General features: G+C 37.0%; 1 protein-coding gene across 1 annotated transcript; it reads right to left on the reverse strand.

The window, feature by feature from the left end:
* Positions 1-272: 272 nt before the first annotated feature.
* TANK (TRAF family member associated NFKB activator) lies at positions 273-27106 on the reverse strand. The gene is made up of 10 exons (XM_084288635.1): positions 27030-27106; positions 26356-26489; positions 23181-23327; positions 19835-19943; positions 18899-19011; positions 11826-12005; positions 10490-10566; positions 8303-8421; positions 6171-6751; positions 273-1726 (listed from the first exon to the last, which is right to left on the reverse strand). The coding sequence occupies exons 3-10, from the start codon at positions 23277-23279 to the stop codon at positions 1559-1561; spliced, it is 1446 nt and encodes a 481-aa protein (XP_084144761.1). The 5' UTR covers positions 23280-23327; positions 26356-26489; positions 27030-27106; the 3' UTR covers positions 273-1558.
* Between the last annotated feature and the right edge of the window lie 292 nt (positions 27107-27398).

The following is a 27398-nucleotide window of genomic DNA, read 5'->3' on the forward strand; positions in this document are numbered from 1 at the left end:
ATCTCTTAATAATGTGAGCTCCCGAGCTCGAGTTTCACGGCTGAGAGGATAAGGCGGTTTCGTATTGGGGCTATCTTGAGAGGTGCGAATCCTCATCTCTCTTCCCAGTCCTGGAAGTCCTGGGAGTCCTGCTGCCCCGGGACCCTCCCGCAGAGGGACTTTCGCTTGGCTCCACAGGGGGCTTGCAGCTGGTGACAGTGACAGAGTCTTTCTCCAGGCCACTTCGCAGACACGCACTGTACACTGCTGTTTATTACACTCTGTTGACAGCCAGTCACAAACATGAGATGTTTAAAATACAGCAAATAACTGCAGAAAAATCCATTTCTAAAAAAGATGCAGGTGTATTTTTTTCCAGAAATAAGTCACCTGTGAACAAATCTTTAAAAAGTGGTATGCTTTGCTGCTATAAAAATATTAATGCTAATTATCAAAAATCAGGACAAAACCCTATACTCAGTTCATATGCAAAAAGCTCCAGGTCACCTTTTATCATTAATTTAAATTGCTTAGTAAAAAACATTGTTTTTCAATTTGAACCCTATAATTCCATAAAATGTGCAAACTTTATCAAAATGCAATGTTTCACCTAAACACAAATTCATATTGCATTGAGAAAGCCACTCTTGCATATTCACGTTAAAACTGAAGTCACTGAGATTTCCATTTTTAGGTTTTCCCCTCACCCGTCTAGGCCATAACTGACTTGAACAATCCTTCATAACAGACCAGAAGGAAAGGTAAATAATCTTTGGTATTCTTAGTTTTAGGGACAGTTCAGCCTTTTCTCATTCCATCCTTCATAGTAATATACCCTTTTCCATGGCAGTATTTTACTAATGATTAATGCTAGAACAGTATGTTAACAAAATAGTTTTTTTTTTTTTTTTAAACAAGATTTATCAGACATACAGAAAACTGCTACCAGTCCATTTTAGCAAAAGGGTCATTTATGTGCTGTGTTAGATTAATCTCTCTAGAAAACAATTCAGAAAGAAAGTCAACCATTGATTTATATTAAAGAGTCTATCCTAATTTTGGCACACTAGGCAATCAGTTACTCTGATGATTTTGCAAGAATCTGAATTAAGAGGTTCACTACTATAAGTCAAATTTGGAAATTTCATAATAGAAATTAAAAATTAGAGCCTACTTCTCCTTTCTGTTTACTTCAAGGAGAAGAGAATCATAACTGGATATTGAGAAAAAATGCTAGTGTTACACCAATTTCCCCACCCAGATTAAGGAATTAGTCCTGCAAATCTGTACTCATAAATATAATCATGACTTTGAGCCTATTCAGACAAAGATTAATTGGAAAAAAAAGGCATTTAACAACAATCCCAACGGTAATATTGAAGCACAACAAGCAATAATGTATTACAGTACTGACTTACAGTTCCATTTTACCTTGTCAAATGACAATTAAGAATGTGCTTATCTGACAATTTCAGTTATGAGTTCTTGTTACAAGTCTTAATTCTTAAATTCTTAGCATATCTATTGAATAAAAAAATCAAATGTATGCAAAAACAGTGATCCATTGAATCCTCATACATTAAGACTGTACTTTAAAGTGGGAATTCAGATGCCGAAGAAAATCTTCCTTAGATGTTATAGATGGTGGGAAAACTTCTCGACAGAATTCACATACTCCACACTGATTCAGTTCAGAGTCTGTATATGCTTGTGCCAGCAAATCATTGTCTTGAGGCTGCCAAATGAGCTAAAAGAAACAGAAAATGATTATTGCTGTGGTTTATGATATGATTTCCATGATACTGTGGTTTATATTTATGTTAAAAATACCTGCCTCTTTAGAGTAGGTGTACTTAACACATGCCTTGCCAGAGACATTAACTACTACCTAATTTTAAATAATTAAGAAAGACAGGATTTTTTAAAGTTTTGGTTTTGAGTTCCATAAACATAACATTCTTGCAAATGCTTAAAACGCCTTGATATCTATTAATGATAAATACTGCTAAGAACAGAATTCCGTAGTATCAGTACGATAAATATTAAGGCTTTTAACATTGTATTTCAATACTTTACTGTAGAAGCTGCAGGACATCGTAGCAATTTAAACTGAAATAACAAATTTTTGCCTCAGGATAAAATACGTACTTCTTGTACAGAGCTAGTATGAAACATTTGATTTCTATTCTTATTGGTACACACCTAATTTTCAGTTAACTTACAAAATGACTAGAGCAATGTTGTATGGCTTAAGTTATTTATTTAATCTGACTGCCTTTTAGTGTAAACGTGTCTAAGATAATCTCAGTTTTGGGATTCCTTCTGCCATGACAGCATCAATAGTGCCATCTGAATATCTATCTACATTCAGGCAATTCTGTAAACTATACTACATTTGGTTCAGCAGCTGTTACTGCTCTTGGTACCTGAGCTAGCTAGTTGAAAGCCAACAAGTCTGTTTACCTGACAATAGGGACTTGAGCCCGATACATGCTCTTAGTTAGAGGGTAGACTATATAGCTTGCTGGCAACTAGGACTCAGAAAGCCTTCAATTAGTTTTCAGGTAGTTAAAAATTAAGTTCTATTACTTTGGTATTAGCAACAAACACAAGATAAAATACATAGTTACATGGCCAAGATGATAAGGTTTTGAGTAAATTGCAAACTACTGCTGTGACTGCAAAGTAGACAGAATGGCGGTGAGTTGGTATCAGCTTTATGTGGGGCTGGAACCTAGAAAAGGAGAGCGCCCTACAGGTTTTTTTTTTGGTTTTTTTTTGGCTCATCTTTCTTCTATATTGCTTCAATCACACATGGAAAGGCAAGCAAGAACACTTTAGAGAGTAGTTTCTCTTGAAGTTTTAAATTTCTTGCTATTCATACTTAACAGAGAGTTTTAATTTTCAACTCTTCTTCAAATTTATCATGCCAAATAGTTAGAATCTAATGTTTATTCCTGCTACGATAATTTACTGTACAACTAACCTGGCTTTCATAGTGGTTAATCCTTGTATTTAAACCAGCTACAACTTGGAGACAATTTCCTGTCCATTCCCCATTTAAACAGTGTTTAGCTTATCAGATAGTGGGAGCAGATTTACTGTCTTTCATTATGGTCAGCAATCCATATAATTAAATTGACTAATTAGTAATTAAGTGCAATCACACCACTTCTTTTCAGCTAAAAGAGCCTACTTATTGTATGTTGATGGTGTAAATTGCATATTAGATTTATCTAGACACTGACACACTTAAATATCCCTAATGAAATGTGTTTAGAATTACTTGTTTTTAATATCCTATTATGTAAAGCACCATTAAAAAAAAAAAAAGATAAAATATTATTGTAAAAATCCCACTAAAGACATAGTTAGATTTTCAGTCTTGGAAGCATGACAAGGGAAGATACTCATCTAGCAACACACTGAAGCAAACACTTAACTTCCATTTCTTTCTTTGAGTGTTAAGAATATGTTTAAAATGCTTTTCAGAATAGGGATGTATTTAAGTGGGTGTTTCATTTCAAAACAATATTCAGATTAAGATCAATATACTAATGACTTGCTTTTAAAATCGTGAACATTCTTAGAAATGTTTTTGGTAGAAACAACCCCCTCAAACTGTGAATACTGATAAACATATGCATCTATATGCAAGTCTCAATTAACAGTAGTCTGTAAAATCCTAGGTCCACTAATATCCATGCTTATTTTAATCTGCTGCTCTTTTCAGTCACATGTTTTTTTTTTAAAAGTTATATCCTAAGAAAACAGTACTGAGTTTTCACATTTAGTATCCACAAAGAAGGAAAGAGCTAAATTTATTACAGCAACTGAGAGCAGTTCCAAGAACTTACTGTTGCCAAATCTACTGCATTTATGGGGTTTTCCATTTTATAAGTTAACATATGTAGTAAATACTTGAAAGTTTTATCTACACTAGGGAAAAAAAAAATCAGGTATCTCATTCCTCTGTACTGGAGCTTCACCAGTGGCAGGGATGATGGTAACATAACTACTCCCTAGAAAGGTGGAAAAATACTAAGAACAAGTATTATTAATAGCTTTTGCTAAGGTTAATACAGTAAAAAGGGCATGTATGCAAGTAACACTTTAAAATATTATTTTAATCTACATGTATAATTATCTGTGAATCAAATCTTCAGCAGAATTAATAGTCAGAAAGAAACTCCAAAGCTGAGTCCAATTCACTAGGAAAAATACTAAAAAAAGCAACCAACGAAACAAACAAAAACAAACAAAAAACAGCTTTTGAAGGCAGCTTCACAAAAGTGATGGATGTTGAGAGAGACAGAAAGACTAATAGATGTTAAAGTAATATTGGTTTGGTTCAAACAAGTCTCTGGATAAGATGCATTTTAAGCTGTCTTACATGTTCTACAGTACTATGTAGATACGATTTATAAATACTGAAACAGTATTTGCCTTTTTTCCCCAGCTGTTAGCATTATTACATTTTCTCCACAAAGTAAATCATTTACATTTCAAGTGACGCCCCCAAATTAATATCCTTTTTTTTTTTAAAAAAAACAGAAATACCAATGATAAAACCAATAGCTGACAATAAGCTGAATAGCTTATTGCTATTCAACTGCAATTCTTGTCTACTTTTTAAGCAGCATACTCCCCTATCAATTTATAATCACATACCAGCTGTTTCACTTGCTGTAATATACAATGCAGGGTGCCATCTATTGAAAACGGATACACAGACTAACTAGTAAAAGAACAAGCTGGAGAGAAAATACAAAAAAAAAAAGAGAAGAGTAACAAGCAATGGAGCGAATACTTCACAGCTCCACAGGAATTCTACCAGTGACAAAATAAGTGGTTTAATTTGTTTAACTCAGTCACAATTTTAATGGAAGATCCAATGAAAAATAAAGCACAATAAAACCTGTAATTAGTAAATTAATATAGAATTGAGATCTCCTACATAACAGAGAGGTATTTAAAATACATTTTGAAAAATCAGGCATATAATTTAAAATAAAAATAATGGAGAAAAGCAAACTTTCTATGCTTTAAACTTTTCATCCCAAACTGGTTTGCAGTGGAAAATTAAACTAGAATTGGTGCTAGTAGAAGAAATCATAAAAGCTAGGATGTCCTACAAATGCTTCCCAAATGCCAGTTTTGCATGTCATACAGTAACAAAATCGAGAGGTAAAGCTCTTTTATCTCCATGTACGTTATCATTAGCAAAGAACATAAAAAACACATAAATGTAAATAGGAAAAATATTCCAAATCCACCTTCAGAGAATTCTAAATATCACTATTTGTATATTCTCAAAAAGTTCTCCTTTCAGGAGGTGTGAGAAAAGCCACAGAAATGTAGGAAAAAAAAAAAAAAGGAAAAAGAAATCAAAGTCTATAAATTCTGAGCAATTTCATTTGAAAGAAAATGGCACACAAAGGAAGCAAAATATTCAGAGATATGATGATACAACCTGCTGAAACCTTAGCCTGCACTACAGCAATTGGGCCTTGCTTTCAGAATGCCCGCGGACTTCAAGTAGCTACGACTGAAATTCAAGCTCAAAGTACTTATATAAACATGATTTAGGTATCTTAGTGTACTTCCACTCATTTATAAAAACAAATAATTATGTTCTCCTAATGATTGCTTAAACTATGAAGAACATATTTTAAGTTTTCTTAGAGGGGAGGAATGAGATGCTGTTTATACCAGATAAAAAGTAGATTGTTTTTTCCACAGTGAAGTATTTATCTGTTTAGTTTTTTTAATTAGTTCATTTGTCATATTCTCTGCTGTACATTAAAAACAATTAAAACAATTACGTGCCCTATTCATCTGAGATCAAGGGTAGAAGGAAAGCAATCTAGGGGGCAACTTATGATTAATGACAGCTTTGAAACAGATATTGAAGCAATTAACATCTACATGAACTGAAATTTGTGCAAGTATATACAGTGCTTACAGCTACTTAAAGTCTTGCCCTATTTCCCTGGAAAAGTTCCTTGTATACATACCTCAGTATCAGGGAGAAGAACTGACAAAATATATTGGCTTAAAAAAAGACTGGTGAGATACCTCATAGAATATATTATTCCTGTCTCAGAGACCTTAGCAATGCGTTTGTCTGCATCACTTCCTTTTTTTTTTTTTTTTTTTTTTTTGAATGTACAGTATTTATAGAAAGATACCTGGTGAGGACCTCTGACGGTTGTCCCAGCAGCTTCTAAAGGAAAAATTGCTTCAGGTGATCCCTGGTTCGTGTGCTTAGGTATAAACGTGAAACCAGTGTCTGCTGTTTTTAAGCACGTTTTGTCACGGGTATTTTCTACGGGCATGTTTGCATGATTTGGGGGGTTTGTTTTGTCAACAGTAGTTAAGCTTTGTAAAGCTGAGGTCATGAGATCAACTCCACGAGCTTCAAATGAGTTAGGTTCCAATTTACTGAGGTTAACAGCACGGTCTCTGTGCTCCAGGTTAAAATGATGATCTTGAAGCATGTTTTCAGCTATACCAGTACAAGGAACCGTTGGTTTCTCCTGAGTGCTCTGCAAGAAAGCAGAGTCATTGTCTGTAGGTGGAAACTTGACATTAAATTTAGAAAGTGATTCTACAGAGTTGTTGTCCTCATCTTGGCCCACTCCTCTTGGTGTGATAGATGTGATGCATGATGCACCTCTATTTATATCCTGTATAACCCGAGGCTTAAAAAGCTCTTCTGCTTGTTCATCAGTTTTATCAGTACACTGTATTGGCATGGAAAACTGTATTTCTGTGAAGAAAGATTAAAGAAAACATTAAGCAATATATCGTTATTCAAGGTGTGATGTTGGGGTATTTTTCCTGTGAAGGTTTTGATTTTCCTTCTTGGCTTCTTAACCTTAATTTTGTCTCTTTGAAATCAGTTCAAGATGTATTTTTTTCCACAAGCATTAGCTCTGACTCAAAAATTATCAGAAGAGAAATAAAAGGAAACAATTCTGTTCTAATAATTCTATTTCTCTTTGATTTATGGCTATAAACATTTCCATTTTATTGAAACTTATGTTGTCCCATACTCTTAACACATACTTGCATATATTTACTGAAGTGTTCTGGCAGAAATAGAAGCTGGAACCAAAACTATTACATGCAGTGCCAAGAACATGCTAGGCACCATGAACAAGATTTGAGAAGGTATTCAGGTACCAAACTCCCATCAACTTTCAAATCCGGTAAATATTTAAACTGAACAATTATTCAGAAGATGGACCATATTTCCCCTGTGTTTTGAGTACTCCCCATTTATTCTGGGGGCTCTGTACATTTACTATGCCAAGGTCTTCTGATATCACTCAGATATTGTTACAATGTGGGCCACAGAATTAATAAAAATTCAACAGATCCATATGATGTACAGCTTTTCACATAGTTAGTTAAGTTAGGAACATATTTAAAGAAAAATAATTAATTCTGGAATAAATTGTGAAGCACCCATATCCCAGACAATGAAGTTTAGTAGTGTACACTAGAATACAACATTACAGTTCGGATGTAGCCTTTTGAAGCCACGAGTTACACATTAGCACATCTACAAAACTTGGGCAAAGGCGAAACTTTAATTAGAAACAAGTGTTGGTATCAGTGTAAATTTGGCAAGTATTTTTTGAAATAATTTTTTGTTGTTGTTTTGTTTTTAAATAATTTGACCCTACTATCAAGCAAAGCTGGTAGGAATAACCTTAATAGCTTCAATTATATTTTAATACAAGCATTAGCAGAACTGGACATTCAAGACCTCTTCCAGTGGCCACAAAAATCAAGTCTGCCTTTTGTTTTTAGGAAATATTGGGTTAAGCTCTTGTTCCGTATAACAAAAACGGTATTTAAAAGTCTGCACAAGGAAGTCTAGGCAATCAGTCCTCTGACTCTCCTCAGTCCAGCAGTTTTCCTCTAACAGATATGGGGCTAGAGACATTCATAACAGACATCTTTTGAACTGACAGCTAAATTAAAAGCAAGCAAGCGCTGTCATTCACACAGTATGATAGGATCTCACATGTAGTAAATGCCTGCCTCTCACTCCAAGGGACAAAACAATTATGAGAGCCATTGATGTGACGACTGTCTTTTATAGCATGTGATTTGGAGCATTCGTCATGGAATGCCAAAACTGGCGGTGCGTTTTCTTGGTGAAATACTGAGCACCATGTGAACAGACTTGAAAAAGGCAGATGGTAAACAGTGGAAGTACTTCTATGTATGTGTAATTTACAGTATTTTCAAATATAAAGCAAAGCTTTCAAACAGTTGAATCACAATAAGAGCTTAAGTATGATATTACCAGTTTCAGGTTCTGGCTTTATCTTAAATTTACTCAGTTGGTCTGTTTGTTCTCTGGCTAGCATACATATTCGATGACACTCTTCTTTCATCTCCTGGAAAATAGTCTCCAGATTCTCCCTAGAAGATCAAATTACAAATTAAAGCATCAGCCACTTCAGCTCATTATGACCTTTAATCTAGTCACACTCACAAACCAGAGAAAAACAATAGTGTAAGCTACTTTTCTTGGAGAGCTTGTTCCTCAACATATGTATATACATTTTTGTTCTCCTCTGTAAAAGCAAGCAGAAAATAGAAAAAAAATGTAGTCAAATACCTATTTAGTCATATCATACACACAAACATTCAAGCTTAGGGCCTGACTCTGCAAGGACCCAAAGAAAAATCCTTTATTTTTTTTTCCTTCAATTCTCTCAGGTATCAGTGGAAAAGCTTTTACTCCACAAGTGTGAAAGATACTGTTTGCATCCCATTCTAGGCAAAATAGGATCCCACTGTTGTGGGCATTAACTGTTTTCTGCTGTTTCCTGTGGACTTCAGACTTTGCAGGAGAAGGAACACACAAGCATTTGTTATTATTCCTTCCTTCTTTATCTACCTGATATTTTTGAGAGGCATCAGTAAACTCATTCCTCTCTTTTATACAACATCATATGACTTCTCCTTTTATTCTGAGGGGTCTTTTCAGTATATCATCTCTAGAATATCATATGGCCATCTGATACTTAGTTATCTGCATTAAAACTAGTAGACATAGTTCTCCGTGCTGGTTTGAATTTTATTTGCCCAAAGGCACCACGCATCACGTTGTTCAGTTATTGATGCATCAATAAAATTCCCTCATGAAATTTAGATAAACCTGCTGAGCAGTTTATATGTCTAAGCACATAATGGATTTTATAAAATGAACTATAAAGATGAAAAAATTAAGTTTGCAACAAACTGGACTTGTGTTCTCTTTTGCATCTTGGCATCAAAAGAGGTCAAAAGGGGTTTTTCTTTAATCTGATGAATGGTTTTCCTTTTTACTGCTTATTTGTCCAGAAATCAGGAGTATCATGAGCTATACTCCTACTTCTGTTGCACTTCTTTTTTTGAAAACAAATGTCTTTCTGGATCTTACTTCAAGAAAGAAACATCTACAGAAGGAGTTAAAGTTCAGGTATTTCAATAAATAAGAAGTGAGAAAAGACTTAACTCAAATCTTTAATTGGAGGTTTAAAATATACATATGATTAGATAATGCATTATTCATTTGCTAGGCATTTGTGATACCATAACAAAAGTAGATATATCATAACCATTTAGATATACATCAGTAAAGACAAAAAAAAGAGTCTTTATCAGAGTCTTATTTCCCCCCTTTCTTATCCTATAGCAGTAATGATCCAGACTAAAGATTCACACTGTTTACCTAGTCTATGTGAGAGAGTGGCCAAAACCAGTTGCCTTGGCAAGAATGTAAGAAGACAGGAAGAATTCACAATACTTTTCCCTAATACTCTCCTAAGTCCCACCTTTAAGAACCTTCTATTTGACCCCAGCAAAGGTTGTTAAGTAGTATTATTGCCTATCCTGTGAAAAATGCAAACCTAAGTTTGGTCAATATTTTTCCCAAAACACTGGCAGAAGGGGGAACGCTTGCTTGGGAAATACACTGCTTTTGGTTCCTTGGTTGTTGCCAGGGCTGGCTGGCCTCAGTTTACAGATAAACCTGGTTTCAAACTCTCATTTAGGATGGATCAGGCCAAGAATTATTTCTTCATGCTGACTATCAGACCTCCTCCTGGCAGCGCAGCAGGCTCCTCTGCTGTGCTGCCATCAGTTAATCCATTATGGTAGTACATTCCTGCTCTGAATGGATTTAATGCAAGGGAATTAATACTTATCCAAAACCCAGCATTAATATCTGCAGTTATTTCCCACAGAGTTTAACCTCCTGCTGAACCAAGTGGCTATTTTTCTTCCTTCCAACTTAACTCTATATACGTGCAAAGCCCTGTTATGATTCCACATGGTCACTGGCTTTATTTCCTTCCCACGCTAACTCTTTGATCTCTGCTGCTCTCCCACCCTGCTGCTGCCCAATTTTTAAGATACTATGTGGAAATGATGGAGATAGCAGGTCTTAGTATCAGAAAAGACAACTAAAAGTGAATTGACAAAATGTTGCTAAAGTATTTACCTTGCATGCCCTGGTGAAATAGGAGAGAATCCTAGAGATAATTCAGGCTTATCTGGAACAACTTTCTTACTTTTCACCTTGAAGTAAAAAATTAAAAGTATGAATCACAGGTTAGCATATTCATTTTGCTCTTCACCCTGATATGAATAAAAATGGCACAGTATCCTTCAGCTAGTCGTTCTGTAAGCTCTCAAAACATTCACAAAATGACAAAACCCTTTATTTATTTATTTTACCTCGTGTGTGAAGTCTTATTTTTAGTTTAGCTTTTAACAACTCAGTGTGGCATTCCTCTGCTCATACTTTCTTGAAAGAAAACTCATTCTAAGAATATTGCTTCACTGCAAGTCTGTTTTAAACATGTACAAGTTAATGTTATATATTGCATATAAGCTTGTTACTGAGGTATCCAGCAATTTCAGCTCTTAAAAAAATCAATATATTCACAAAAATTTTCAATGAACACATCAAAAGCTAATGTGTCAAGAGTCCGCTCAGGTTTTTGGATGTTATTAACTTTGACTACCACCTTGTGGTTCACTCTAGTATTACATAGTTTTAAGGCAGTGCCAGGTATTAAAAGTTTTTACGATAATCAGTCATTAAGCTGCAGTTCCCCTAGATCTACATTACCAAATGGTCCGGTTATGTTCATATGAGCTCCACATCAGACTCAGAACTTGATCATATGTCTGCCAAATTATCTGGTTTCAATATATTGCTTATAACCACTGACCCATAGCCTACCTGGTAATAGAGTGCAACTGCAGCTCCCGTTGGCACATTTGAGTTGCTTTAAATGTCCCTACATTGGTTACAAATAGCTGCTGTAAAAAGTCAAGCAAATGCTTGCTTGGTAAGTCTGAGGGCAACGAATTGTGTTGCTTTGTCCTTTTAGTTACAGTCACTTTGAATTAGCTAGCTAAAATACATTTATAAGATTGTGTTCAGCCTGCAGTACAGCTATCCCACAGCTATATTTCACACCGGATGCTATTTTATCACAAAAATAGGGTGGGGTTAAAGAGAAAAAAAATCAACTCAATTATGGTGAAAAATCCCAACTGAAAATTATAAAACTGAAACGCTGATCTCGGGTTTTCACAAATATAGTACTATAATGACAACGTAAAAATAACACACAAACCAATCAATGAATTAAATAGTTCGGTTACCTATGTTCTTTATATAAATTAGTAATTTCCTAGTAACTATTTAATGTTGACATTTAAAATAATTTTCTTAGAACAATTAGTATAAACACGTTTGAAAAAACTAATAATTTTCAAAAGTTTGGTTTCTCATTTTATCTCCACTTGTTTTAATCTTATCTTACCTCCATTTTGTATATTGGCATCTGCATACTCTTTTGTGCTTCATTTAATTCTTTCAATTTAATTTTCAGAGATCGTATTTTATCTTCTTGGTTGGAAATAATAGAAATAAGCTTTCTTTCCTTTTGACTGCTTTTGTCCTCAAGTTGCTTCAACTTCATGCTCTCATTTTCTAACTGTTCCTAAAAAACAATTTTAGAAATGCCAGTACAATTAATAGAACTGAGCTTTGTGGAATATCATTATTCAGCAGTCCAGAAAGAGCTAAATAAAGATTCTGCAACATAAATAAAAGCCATTATTATTAGCTAAAATATTAATTTTGAATTGATGGTAAAGACCTTTTACTGCTACACATAGATGTATCTGATCATAGATGATTACTCAAAACAACTGTATGTTCTGAATTTGAGTCATATTGGTGAATATAGAAAAAATACCATCTTGATTCACTTACTGTGCCATACACATTAGCATCTTATTTACAACATAGTGTATGTTTAATATATAAAATAATAATTAATTAACATTGTTTAAGATGGATTGAAATTAAAGGTGATATTCTGCAGCTACCTTGTTTTTTGAACAAGCCCACGAATACTGCAATGCTAGCAAGATTTACAAAATAAAAAGCAGTGGCTGGTCCCACTTTAACTACAGATCTGGTAATTTGGGGAATTTTTATGTAAGCGAGCTTTTTGGTGGAATGAAGAATTCTATAAGGAATGATTATTATTTTATATACACAGAAGTAGTCCTTGAATAATTTTCAAGAAAAAAAAATCAATGGAAATAAATAAAAAAAAACAACATGGCTATGAAAACCTTATAGTTGTCAATTTATGAAATATCTAGAAACACTGATATTGAACTGCATCAAGTGTTGCATAGCGTTCCCTGAAGCCCGTCTGTTTCTGCAAGAGCCCAAAGGGGTTTACTCTGCAAGATGGAATGTAAGTGGAATGCAGTATGATAGTCTGTAGGCAGGTAGAGCAAGGTAAAGAGGAAAACAGCAAATAAACGCTTTTCTGAGAAGAATATTTGTTTTATTTACAAATGTGACCTAAATAGATTGAGGTTGTGTGTTTGGAGATTAGGTAGGGAAATGCTAATGTAAATTATAAGATACGAAGCTATTATCAGTGAGATAACCCAAACTAGACAATGACAGTCATACGGGGATAGATTTAGAGCTGGTCTACAGAGACACCAGGTGGTTAAGCATGGATGTGTGCATGTGCAGCTAACACAACATTTTAGTGCCAAGAAGTTATCCTATCTGGATAAACAAACTCAGAAAAAGGGCCTTGAAGGCATTGTTTTTTCCCCAGCATCAATTGTGACTTTATAAAGTAAACCTAAGCTCAGAGCTTCAGTGCCGCTCTGGACTTGGGTGGGATCCCAGGGATCCAGATTAAACATCAGCTGCTTGCTAGGTTCAAAACACTGTCTAAAAATGCAAAACTCCCCTCTCAGCACAATGTGCAGATCTTACATACCCAGTCATTCAAACACCTTTGAACTGGCAAGGCATTTCTGCTTTAGGTATTGCAAACTTCTTAATTCCTATGGCTGGAGGACTCTTGGGCTGACAGGTATTGTGGGAAGCATATAGAACTCATAGGACAGATCATGAAACCATTTCTATAGTCTTCTAGCGTGGAATCTGTACACTGCATCATAGTAGATAAGAATCTAGGGAAGCGTATGAAAAAAAAAAGACAACAGCAACATAGGAAAAAAAGAAGAAAGGTTTTCAGATGCAGTTCTGGAAAAAGCAAAACATTCGAAGATTTTAGGCCAAAGAACCCTGAAGACCATCAACTTCATTAACATGCTACAGCAACTAGGTTGGATTTTCTCAAAAGGCACAACAAGAACACTAAAGCACTATGAGGCACAGAAAGTTTAGAGCAACTTCAGGAAATATCTGATGATTGAGAAAAGAATCATACAGAGCAATGTGCAAAAAAACACAACTATGTTAAGAGGAGATGGAGGCATGCATAAAAGTATTTTTAACAGATCTGAGAATACTTGGAAGAATGTTATAGCCAGGCTGAAGCTGGACGTAGTTTTTAAACTGTATACCTTTTCCACGTAACTCTAACACTACAAAGGTCTGAAAAACGTGATGCAGCATAAGAATAATAACAAATTCATAGTATCTATGAAGAAGGCTTCAGTATTGTTTTGTGTACAACATGGAAAGCATACAGCAACATGGCTCATGACCAGTTTAGTTCATACATCAAGCCACAGTTAAATATGAAAAGTGCTAAGCTGTTACTTCTCCACCTGGGTCACGCAGAGCAAACCAAACATAGCTACCAGGGAGCGTTCCAGTCATCTAAGCACAAAAATACAGTACCTATGATATGGGGAACTACATTTTGCCATTCCAGGAACATGAAATCAGTAATATTTCATTCTGTGGGTTCACAGGCTCCAAGCCACAACAGAGCCATTTGGTAACAGGGTTCCCAAACTCTCCTTGGTCAAATTCCATTTCCCTTTTAAAAAGCAAATGAGACACAGCTTCTCCTGTATTTTCCTTTTAAAATGGGATGCTTGGAAATCCAAACACCCACAAAAAAGCTTATGTCAACCACAGCACTTGCCCTTGAAGAACAACTTTAACTTAAGTACAGTGAATTAACTCAGTGAGCCTGTGATACAGCATTGATCTGCACATACCATTTATCCATTCAGAACTACTACAGCTCCAAAAAACAAGGACTTTGAAAAGCTTCCAGACAACTGGGAGCAATGCAGTAACAGCCAGTAGCTCTCTCCAATTTTTCCTATCTTTTCCAACGGGAAGCGAGGACAAGATTTTAGAAAACAATGAGAAAACCCACGTGGGAACCAAGTGAGAAGAGCCATTCAACATGTTGCAGTGAAGATGTATCAATGCATACTAGTGTAAGTCATCAGGTCTTGTGCACTGTCAGCCTGTCACACCAGGAAAAACACTTGCAAAACTATTACATCTTTGGGGATCTTTCAGTAATATAAGCTCTCACATGTTGATCCTCTTACAGTTTCTAATACTGACTGAATTTGGGTGTTTGCAAACAATGTGGTAACATTTGTAAATTGCGTTAAGTTTTAGCTTAATGCAATCAAGTATGTCACACAGGCGATACCTACTCAGTCAAGGACTTGGCCACGTAATGGATCTTTTAAGAATGCTGGTATTAGCAACCAACAGAGAGGTTACATCTGTATTATGAACAGATCAGTATCTTTTCTTTTGGAGAGGCCTTAACTTCATAGGATACTCAAGTTGGAAGGGACCTCAAAGGTTCTTCAGATCAGCCTTCTAATCAAAGCAGCGGTAACCTTTTCCGATGCCTGTCTTTCCTCCTATTGAAATGTTTTCCCTTATGTCCAGTCTGGACCTTTGGTGTTTGTCTCTCACTTTCTTGCCATGCACCACTGTGAAGAGCCTGGGTCTGCCTGCCTGATAACTTCCCTGAACGTATTAGAGAGCTATTAGTTTCCCCTGAAGTCATCTATTCTACAGGCTGAACAAGTCCAGTTTCTTCATCTTCTTCTCATAGGGTACATGATCAAGATCTCAGATCCTTTCCAGCAGAGTCGCTGCACGGCCAGTCAGTCCCCAGAATGTGCTGCTGCAAATGCAGGTCCCTTTATTTTTTCCCTGAAGTGTGCTATAATGGCCTGTTTCAGTGGCTTCCTAGGATAAATAAACTTGCAGATGGTTTTTAAGGAAAAATACTATTCAACTTACAAACTACTCTAAGTGGTTTCAAGGAATATTAACTGTAATGACTTTTAACAGCTTAAGCAAAAACTTTTTATTATTTTTGGGCAGAGATTGCCTAAACAGATGAAGCAATAAGGAAAAGGCTACCAATACCAAAATTTCCTAGAACACGTAGCAGGGCCTAACTAATCCTAGTGCATACATAGTATCCGTAGCAAAGGATAGCTAAATACATAGACTTGTCAGCATAAAATCATAAAGCACAGCTTTGTGTCAAAAACAGAAAAGCTAACACCAGTGAAGTTGATATTGACTGCAATATAACTGTACGAGACTGCTGCAGTAGCTGCTTTTAGTCACTTAAGTCATTTTAAGCACAAAGATGACTAACATGTATTTGCCATTCCTTTGCTTACAGTCTGCATGAGGAAAACCTAAACATTTATTGTAGAATGAACAATTTTGTATGCCATATGCATTATTCATTCCTGACACACAGTTTCTTCACCTTTTTTGTGGTACAAGAAATTCTGATTGACAAACTCCACACAGTGTTTTATACTGAGGTTCCTGACCAAGGAAAATATGAACATGATCTTATTTTCTTCACAGGTATTGACTTAGCTTCCTGTTTTATGGACACTGCAACAATTCCGATATATAACTCTGTACTAGAAATAACACAGAAGAAGCTTTGTGGGACATTGTTTGCTGGACAGCTTTGGCTATGAAACAGTTACAGGATCCACATTCTTCCTAGTTAATAAAGTTAAGCCAGGCAGTTCTGAAAAACAGCACCTGAAAAGGCAGCAATTTAGGTCTCTTTGGTCTCCTCAAATAGAGGACTGAAAATATCCAGTAATTTTGTATATGGTTTGGTACTGACCAGGCCACTGCCTGATAAACACTTTATGGCACGCTGGCAACGAAAATAGGCAACAGCAGACAAAATAAACAAGTATGGCCAAGTTTTTGAGGTTGGGAAACAGGAAAGCTAATCCCTACCTCATTTTAAACCTCTGAAATTTAAGGTCTAACCATGCACCTATTACAAGCAATCCAGCATTTCTATTAACTTTACTGGAGAACAGAATATAGTTCTCCAGTCTTCCAAAGAAATGCTATTTGACTTAGCAAAAGACAGTTTCAATAGGTATCGGTAAACCTACACAATGCCAGACATGGGAGAAACTCTGAGTTTCAAGGAAGGACAGACAGCAACATTTTAACTTGTACAATTAGTCTTTAATTATTTATTATCCAGAATTGTACATTTTGCAAGCCTGATTTTTTTTTTCCTGGAGAAGTAGAATAATGGAGTTAATGAGATAGAGGACAGCGGCTACAGAAAGTTGTCTAACTTTCATTTTGTTTAATGCAGAATGTGGATAGAATGTGGTTAGAAAAATATATGCTTTCAAATAAAATACGTGAGCTTTCAAATTTGAACAGCCAAAAAAGCCAACACTTTATTGAATTAGATACACTGGATCAGTGGCAGGTTGATGACTTTTTGGTCTAAAAGAAGTTAAAAGATGATGTCTAGGGAAGAGCTCAAGAAAAAAGGAGGTATTTGTGATACAAACTTCAATAAATTGCCAGACCTTCTTAGCCATAGCTTCTGCATTTCTATTAACTCAATATATTTATCTTCCATGAAGTTGTCCAATTTACTCCTGGATTAGGAAGCTCTACTAGTTGACTACCTGTCATGTGAAGAATCAGCTCCATTATTGCTATTATTTTTACTTTTACCCTGACTTCATTTATTCAGGAAGACAGGGACTGTGCCTGGGCTTAAGTGCACATATTCTATATAGTTGATTCTGCATGGAGTTATTATCAAAAATCTTCCCATTTACAGCACAGATGAAACAAAATCCAGATGAATTTGCTGAGAGGCAGCTGTAATAACTGACTAAATCGAAATGCACATAAAGACAAATAACATATTCCATTAAGAAAATTGCCTCTAAAATAATGATTCCTGCCTCTCATGCATTGCCTGTAATGTGGTCTATACAGTTATAGACCACATAATTTCTCAGTGTTTCATGTGAGAAGAGCAGATAACACAGTTCCCTTTTCCATTATATGACTAAGTTACGTAAAACTATTGTCCTCAAACAATCTGAAACAAGAATATGGAATATTAGGCTTGGTCACATCTCCACATGCAACTGTAAGATATGATTATTATCCAATTCAAGATAGAGAAGTGCAAAAATACACAAAGATGTTCCATCACAGAGTGAACCCTGTGTTGTACTGCAAATAAAATGCGAAGGTCAGGAAAAAAATAACATTTAGTGATTACAGATTTTAGTGTAGAAAAATTATGTAAAGACTACTTTTTAAATAAAAAACGAGTGTATATAAATCTTTGAGAACAGTACGTTTAAAATGTTTGGAAAGGCTTAGTGTTAAGTAAGATTTCTTCAAGATAATTAAATAAGCATCAGTAATCCAATATGGTTATTTTAAAATTAACATTTCTGTTTAAAAACTGCATTTCCATGAATTTAGTATAACTCGTTTGTTCATAGCTCAGGCTTAGGAAACAAATTCTGAAGCTAACTATTTTTAAATCACGTCTGATTTCATATACATCTTTTTAACATTGACTTACAAAGTCCCTGTTATGGAGACTCATATTCAAAAATAAGAGATGCCTGCATTACATGACATCTCCCCAAAACAGAATAAGATGATTTAGGATAAGAACAATGCAACTTTGTGCATCTTTGCTCAACATGTGAAATCCATTCACGGTATTTCCTGTCTATTCTACACTACCATTTCATTCTTATTCCTGTTGCTCTCAACAGGCTGTAGTGAAAATTTAAGTGTTACTTCAGTGAATAGGTGAAGAGGGAAGAGAAATTGTATTAAAATTAGCTATTTAAAAAAAATCAAACATATCACCAGCATCTCCAGAGCAATGGATAGTTTATTTATCACTCCTCAAGTGCAGATTTTTCATTTCTTCTTGCAAAAATATGCAGGCTGGCTGTGATGTGAATAGCTCTTGTGAAAGAAAGAGGGAACCCCTTCTTGACCACTGTTTTTGGCAGGTTAAGAAATAAATGAGTTCCTATTTTCTGATGAAAATTATTCTAGGGAGCTGGAGCAAACAAAAACTGCACTAAGAAGGACCAAAGACAGATGCTTAGTTCAACTAATCAGACTACAGGGCACCACACTCGTGCACTTCAGGTGAAGATCTCGTATTGTAAGAAGAACAGTTCAACCACAAAAAATCTCAGTTCTCTCTTTAGGTTCTCATAGTATCATCACAGCACAAATATGATCTTATGCTGAACATGTTGCAGATGACCATACCTTTAAGAGTCTCTCTCTTCGTTTTGCTATGTTCAGTTTTTCAGAGAGCTGGCTACATGATAAGTTGGAGGTTTCAATGTCTTCATGCATCAGAATGTAGGGATGCACATTACCTTAAAATAAAAAGATTGTCACTGTATCTTTCCCCATCTAGCTTCTAAGTACAAGCAAAATCAAAATATGCTAGGCTGACATTAAATTCTCTATTTTCCTTGAGCAAGCCCTCACACTAAACAAGCAGGAGAAACCAAATTCTGCGCTTAGAGACAATGCAAGACTCATCTAGCAATAATGAATGTACATGTATTCTTAAAAGTAAAAGCCAACTACTTTGCTATTATTTATGAAAATCAGGAGTGTTAGGCTAGTGTGAATAAATATTTAATGAGCATGGCAGAGTAACCATGTGTTAATCTGACTCTTCTCTTATTTGTGTACTACAGTCAAATAGTAGAAAATTATCCGTCAATGACTATTTGATTTGAAAGAATTACCTGCTATAAAGTTTCAGTTATCCACTAGATCAGCATCACAAGACTTGTCTAATGTAAAAGACATAACCATAGCATTCACATCTAGAGCAACCTATGAGTTAAACTTATTAACAGATAATTGTAAAAGTAATTACGTGACGTGCTTAATGTAGTGATTGATTTGAATCCATATTTTCATAACTTTTATTGACTTCAGTGTGAGCAGGTTCTACATTTAAAGAAAATCTCACAATTTCTTGAAGAGGATACAGAGAGACCTCAGAAGTGTTGCATTTTATAAATAGATTTTGAAACAGCACATTTGTGTTAACTCTCACGTTCGCAGAAAAGTATGATAGTGCTCTGAGAGATGTATATTGTAAAAGCTGAAGCAACAAAGTCAAAACTATTCATCAATGCAACACAGCATAAAAAGAAATAATGCGCAGACTGGAGTACATACCTCTATTAGCATTCAGAGCAGCTAACTGTGAATTCAGTTTTGCAATAATGCTGTTTTGAAGCTCTATCTGTTCCTGCTGTTCACGTATTTGCTGCATGTAGTTCTCTGTCTGCAAATATAATTTAATTAGCATTAGTCTTATTTTGTTTTGACTAGGGGTCTCCTATTCAGCATATAAAAAACATCTCTGATTTTTAAAGATGACTGTAGTTGTGGACCTCTGCATGAAAACCCAACTACAGTCATCTTTGGCAAGTCTGTAATTTTGAGACTGCACTGATTAGAAAAGGTATAATAAATAAATTCTGATTTTAAGTAACTGTTTCAACTGTAGCAGTTATAAAGGATAGGATAAATTAAGTATAGGAATCTTCTTACATAGCCATAGAACACATAGGGTTTAAAATGAGAACTACAGCATTTACTTCTTCAGAATGCTGGTCAGTTAGTTTATCCATAGAAAGATATAACTTTATTCCCCTGTATTTTCTAACAAATAAATTATATAGAAATTGGCTTTCAGAAAGATAGGTTTTTAAACTAAATCAACATTGCTTATTCCCTACAACCTTGTAAGTAACTAGTTGTCTACGTACAGAGATTTTGCCTGTTTCTTTGAGTGCAGTAGACTTGGTATTCTAACCTAGAAAACTGGGGGGGGGGGGAGGAGAAGCAAACAAGCAGAAAGTAAGAGTAGCCAATCAGCCCCATTTTTCATCTAGTTACGCTCTATTTTGTGCTATAACCAGGCCATACAGACCCTAATAAGGCTGCTCACATTTCACCAAAGAGTATAAATGTTATTAGACAGTCAGTTAATTGAACACATGGTCAGGTGGCAGGAAGATGCTAATATTCAAGAACTATTATTTCATTAGCACATCCCTAATGTTGCAGTTACAGTAGCACTAAAAACAAGCAAGAAAACTTGTGAAATCCCAGCAAGGAAACTTACAGAAATGCACTGAATTTGTCTGGAATTAAGAATATGCCTATTATTGAACAGGTCAATACCTGGGACAAGACAGGTATGTCTTCTTTTCTATTTATAATTTATCCATACTGCTTTCTAATTCCCTGATCTCAGTCATGTTTAAATTCCACACACCCCTACTGCCCAATATGCTTGTCTGTGAAGTAGGCAGGAATAAACCTAGAAACAAAATTTATTTTAAAAGGCCAGGTAGTAGTTGTACTATGAGAGTTTAAAAAAAAAAAGTGATCAAAGAGCAGTACACTCCAGCAGCTACCAAGAGACCTCATGAAGCAGAAAAATCACTGAGAACCAAATTGAAAATGTACAACAGCAATGTCTTGTCAACACTTCTGTACAGAGCACAGACATGACAGCTAAAACAGACAGAAGAGAAGATGCTTTTGACAGCCAGTGTGCACAAATTATTCCTTGAGTCAGATGGCAGCAACAAGTTACCAACTAGAAGATCTGCATGACAACCAACCATCCATCTGTATCAAACACCATCTGGCCGAGATGACTCTGGCTTCTGTGTGCTTGACATGGCTCCCAGCTCTAGAGACTGGCAAAACAAGTGGCCTATCGGTAACTTAAGTAGTAAACTGTTAACAACAGAATGGTGGACAATCCAACAAATCCACACAATGAACAGAGGAATTTACTATAGCAAGGCACCATACAAAGGTCAAACCAAACTCGTGTTTTTTGAATAAAAAGACTGAAATAAAACACAAACAAAAATACCCCAACTAGTTATAGTATCAACTCTTCCTAAAAAAATACTTCCATTCTCTTCTGAAGCCATGGAATCAACTACTGAAAGTTTGATTAGGGCAACAATTTGAACAAATGGCAATCCTTTATGAAAGGTTTTTGCCTTTGATTTCTGTACCTGAGAAAATGCAGAGGGAAATACTGCAAGCATTTAGTTCACTTAACATTAATGATCTCACACTTTTCTGATTTTCTTCCATGGACTTGAAGAGAGCTATCTCCTGACCTTGTATTTGATGTCTTCTTTCTATGGCAGAAATTTCTTTCAGGTAGTTAGATGCCCCAGAAGTATTAACTTGACTGTTTTTCCTTCAAATAATTTTTCATCACAAGAGAGGGAATTCAAAAGATTCTCAAACATTCTGAAGTATGTTGCCTTTTGTTAAGTTAGTTGCAATTTCAGCACAAAATATATCTGACTTGCTTCCTCTGCTTGTTAAGTGCAGAAAACTCTACAGATTTGCATCGGCACTGCTGCAACAGACTAGGCAGGTAGTTAGGCTGAACAGTGGATGAATGACTTGATACTTGTTCTGTAGGGCCTTGGCTAGTTTATTTTGACATGAGCATGGATGGTAAGATCGTACCCAGCTATCAGAATGCTCTCTAGTAGGCATTTCCTTACTCCCAATGGCACTACTGCTTATATAACTTGACATTGAATATGGTTCACCTGCCCCCAAATAAAGCCCCAACCTACCCGTTCTACTGAAGTAAAAGTCCTGTCTAAAACACTCAAGCCTTGCAGTTAGCTAACAGAGTTTTCCTTGCTGTGAAGTATATGCACAATAAAATTTGTATCACAAACTCCCAAACTGATAGCTTTGCAATATGCTGGCACATATGATAAGTCCTAGAAGAATTTTGGCTTAAGCAATGTTTTTTACAACAGCAAACTAGATAAGAATTCAAAGGTGCTCCTTACTGGTCAGGATGCCTCGAAAATCTGTTTCTGTTGCTTCATAATTAAAGAAAAATTGTATAGATTTATTATTATTTTTTAAAAATCAATAAATATTCTAATCATTTTAAGATACGTTTGCTGTAACTGTTTCAAGCAATATTGTCCTAAGAGCTTGCACAGTGCTTAACACACTAAGGCCTTTGGCTTTTACATTGTGTAAGTTAATAATTTATGTGGCATATTCTCCCATTAACACAAAATTATTTAATTTAAGCTATTTAATAACTTAATTTGATTACTCTATTTACAGTAATAACTTAAAATTTGGTCACTTCTGAATAAACCAAATTAAATTTCAAGATGTCCTTCATAAAGCTGGGTAACTTGCATATACATCTTTACTGCTTACATTAAAAGACTTGATTAATCCTTCAAAACAGAAAACACTTTTCTTATGTTTAAAATAAGAAAAGTAATAATAAATTAAAGGTTGAAAACCAGAAAGCCACCTACTACATTCACACCTTAATGAATTACTCTGCAGTTTACTGGCCTGGTCATATAACTGTAATTTTCAACTTTAACAGATGTACTCAAGTGTGCCTAGCCAAAGTGAAACCGAAATCTACATGTACCACAATCCTTCACAGAAGGGGTGGCTTTACAAATACAGTGCAGAACCCAACACATACTTTTTGCTGTAGCTCTTTCACAGCATGGTCCCTATCCATGCATGCTTGCCGATAGGCTTCATAAGCTTTATTAAGCTGCTCTCCGATGTTCTTGTCCATAATTCCCAGTGTTGTTTCATCACTGAAAGGATGATCAAGTTAAAAGACCTGAGAAGTAATCAGAAGGAAAAAGAAAGCTAAGAAAAAGAAGTGTATAACTAAAAATAAATATAATATCACTTGTATTATTATCAGATTCAAGCAATTACCTAAATTTATGATATTTCCAACAGTTTAATGTTTATACAATTATGAAGTAACAGACATTATTAAAACAAAGCAAAACCTAGCTTTTGGCATTAAACAATACAAAGGGAAAAAGCTAATAACATTAGGTCACATCACAACCTATTCTATGCCATATTTGAAAACAAAAACACATGCAGCACCAAAAGATGAATTAAAACATCTTTTATCTAAAAAATTAGTAATATCAACCAGTAAGACTCAGACCTTTTCACACATTACAATCAACTTTTTACTCTTTGTGATCAATTTCAGTATCAGCTCCTGAAAATAAAGCTCGTGAATCATGAGGCATAAGACTACAATATTAACTGGTTACAAACTTCAATTTCAAGAGAGATTGAACTTTGAAGACACAGTCGCTTTACTTCTATAACAATAGATGACAAAAAATATAGAATTAAAATTTATTGTAATGTAATAGGGGACAGGTAGCGAATTCTCAAAAACAGCAAAAATGGGCCAGCACTATGGAAAAACAAAAGAAAACAAAACAACAACAAAAAAACAGCAGTAATTCATATCTCCTCTCCTAATTCAATATTAGCATGGTCACCTCACAGTACAAAGTGTGAACAGCCACTGTCACCTATCACTGTCTTCTGGGATCGTGCATAAACCACAGACACTACTAAGGAAACATGCAGTCAAGAGAGGATAAGCCACAGAAAGATGGGGATGAGGATAACCTGTCCTGGACCCTGGCAAAAATCCTAACGACTGCAGCTTGAAGCTTTTGTTATTTTTTTCTTGCTCTTGAATATCTTCTACATCACTGATGCTTAATTCAAAAAAGTGGTTTGACTTTCCTAGAAAGTGCAATGTAGTACTGTATGGATGTTGCATTTTTTTGTCCTGTTTCAATTGTCTCAACTCCAGCATGACAGTACTTTATTAGTAACATTTACTACTTTAATTTTTTACTTTAAAGTAAATTCTTTGACAGATTGGAAACATTTAGGGACCCTTTGATACAACAAGTATTATTGAAATTCACAAAGTTTTGTGTAACATCTACACTGTTTCATGTAAAACGTTTTTGTTTTCTAAACACCAGTTCCTTAGATTATAATCTCAGTTACATGTTTACTGTCTCAAAAAACAGTAACACAAACTACTTCATCCACCCTCCCCATCCCTCAAAGAGTAACCCTCCACTAACTGGAACATTCCCTGTAATACCTGGGACACATCTTGAAACAGATAAATAGACTTTCTTTCAGCTTCAAATGAAGGACCGTTTTATGTAATTCAACGAATAAAATCAGATACTACATTTGTCTGCAGGGGCAGGTACTAAACTGAGGAAGGGTGTTGTTATAGCTGAAAGTGATTGAAAATGTGCTCTCACATTCCTTAAAAACTTGCAGAGTTTGCACTGGTGTTGATTTTGTTCTTCTCTGACATTCTCCAGAAGACACTTAGCTTGTTACAGTTTACTTAATCAACTGTAGTGTCCTGTACCTATAAAATGTAACTTCAAAAATAGACTGCAGCAGATTTAAAAGACTAAGTTCAGCTTCCAATAGAAGGAATGGGGTTCAGCTCTGGACAGCTCACTGTTTGTAGAAAATGAAGGTGTGCAAATTCAATCTCAGTTTGATAAAAACAGCACTCTAAATTTATGCCTGACTTCAAGTCCTCTACTGACTGATTGATTCAGACTGCGAACTTCAAAATTGTCGTGTGACGTCTTGGTTACGTAATGGTGATAGAAGTCTACACTGCCACAGGATAAGATATTCCTGCCTTCCCCAATCTCAGGCCATGTATTTTTGCCACCTATTTGTACCAATGTCAGTGTTTTTATGTTACACAGTTGAGTTGTGCCAGAGAAATAGCTGCCTACTTCCTCAAAAAAATTCAACAGGAGCTAGTTCAGTGCAAGGCTGCTGGAGCACTACTACCAACACAGGGAGGCAGTGGGAACATGAGACTAGCCGTGGGCAGGACTGCAGCAGTCTAGATTTAGATTGGATTAAACTGCTCTGTAGTCACACCCTGAGTTGCCTGTTGCTGGAATAAATAGATAATATAAGAAGCAGTTATCTCATATCCAGAACTCCTTGCAATTAGAAAAAACTGGCTCCTTTTCCTGCTTCTCCTCCATAGGCATCAATATTTAACAGGGAAATTGCCAACTGTTCCTTGTCATTTTCTCTGCTCCCTTCATCCAGTTAGGAGGAAAAAAAACAAATACCCCCACTATTTTAACCAAGCCTTGCTGCATCAATATAGCTACTGGAACGTATTCAGCCCAAAGCTGACAACCCTGATCTTTAGCAACTGACATGCTAGATGTTCATTAGATCCTAAAGACTCTTTCACAACTATTAACAGCAATATGGAGTCAGAACAGATGCAGCAATACAAAATGCTATATTCAGTCTAACAAGGACAGAATTAGACAGAGATTAACTCCGGAGTTTGCCTGATAAGGGAGTCCTGTAGATGTGAGTAGCTTTGAGTGTTGTGCTGCCTGACCAGCGGCAGTGGGACCTTGAATTTCATCTTTGAGTACTGACTTGAACACTGGAAAACAACTGGATACAGCCAATACTGTAAGACAAACCTTAAAGTAAACTAACTCAAGGAAACCTGCAGATGCTCTTAAAATATTTGCTTCAAGTGGAAAACATTTCACTGGCACAGGTGGGAAAAAAAAACAGCAGCAGTAATATGAATTTTCTGCGAGTCAAATGCCAAAAAAGCCCCGATAGAAAAATCAGCAACCTTCTGCTGCACACATCATGAAGTCCCAGCACCATGGATCACCACAGAGTCACAGTCGGAGTTTTCATAGTGCCTCAGAAACGCCTTTAATACCAAAGAAGTAAGGCTTTAGCTAATCATGTGTATACAAACACCCATTCATAATACACGTGCCTACCTCTCATAGATTCATACGAGCACATAGATGCCATCCAGCAGCAAGCACTCCTCTACATATTTCTGCTTTCAAAACAGTTTCTCCAATGGAAATACTTTGTAAGTTACACTGCCATCATCATGGGGACTGGAAACCTGTTGAGGCAATCACTTGTGAGAGGGAGACCGAGCGTTCCCTGCACTTGCAGTGGGGAGCCGGCTCTGGGGGACAGAAGCCCTGCCTCGCACGGGTGCACCGCGCCGGCAGCCCGGGAAGAGCCCCGGCGGCCCCGGTAGCGCCCCAGCCCTCCGAGCTCAGGGCAAGGCTGCGGCTTCCCGGGCGCTGGGGCGGCACACCCACCCCGGCCGGCGCTGCCAGCGCGCCGCTTTCTGCGCCCCCGCTCGCCGGAGCTGCCCCCCGCTGCCCTCGCTCCCGCAGCCCCGGCCCCTTCCGCGGCACCCAGAGCCCCGGGCGCTGCCCGGAGCCCCGCGGGGGAAGCGGCTGCCCCGGAGCGGCCGGCGGAAGCGCGGAGGGGCGAAGGCACGGCAGGGCAGGGCAGGGCAGGGCAGTGCAGAGAGCAGAGCAGGGCGGCCGGGGCAGGCCGGCACCGCAGCCCGCCCGGCAGCCCCGAGGCCGAGCGCCCGGCGCTCCCCGCGGGAGGCAGCGGAGCGGCGTTAGCAGCGACTCAGACTTACGAGCGCCTCACGGAGCCCGCGGCCGCTCCTGGCACAGGGCGCTCGCTCCTGCGAGCACCTTAACCCAGGAACCAGAACTCACTTCCTGCCGGGCCTCTCCCCGCCCGCCCGCCCGCCCGCCATGTGACGGGCGCCGCCGTCGCGCTCCCCGGGCGGCTCGGGCCGGGCCGGGCCGGGCTTGCGGCCGCAGCAGGCGCTCGGCGTCGCGGCCAGGCGGGGGCAGCGCCGGGCCTGGGCGCGGCGACCGGCGGCTTTCGGCTCCCCCCCGGGCTTGCGGTGCCTCTTCCTCATGGCTGCTGCCCTCCCGTCCCGAGCAGGGGCCGTGCTGCTGCGGTGCAGGGCTCCTGGAGTCCCTTGCTGTGAATGGGT

Source organism: Netta rufina (genome assembly GCF_964035555.1).
Source record: "Netta rufina genome assembly, chromosome: 6".
Lineage (NCBI taxonomy): Eukaryota > Metazoa > Chordata > Aves > Anseriformes > Anatidae > Netta > Netta rufina.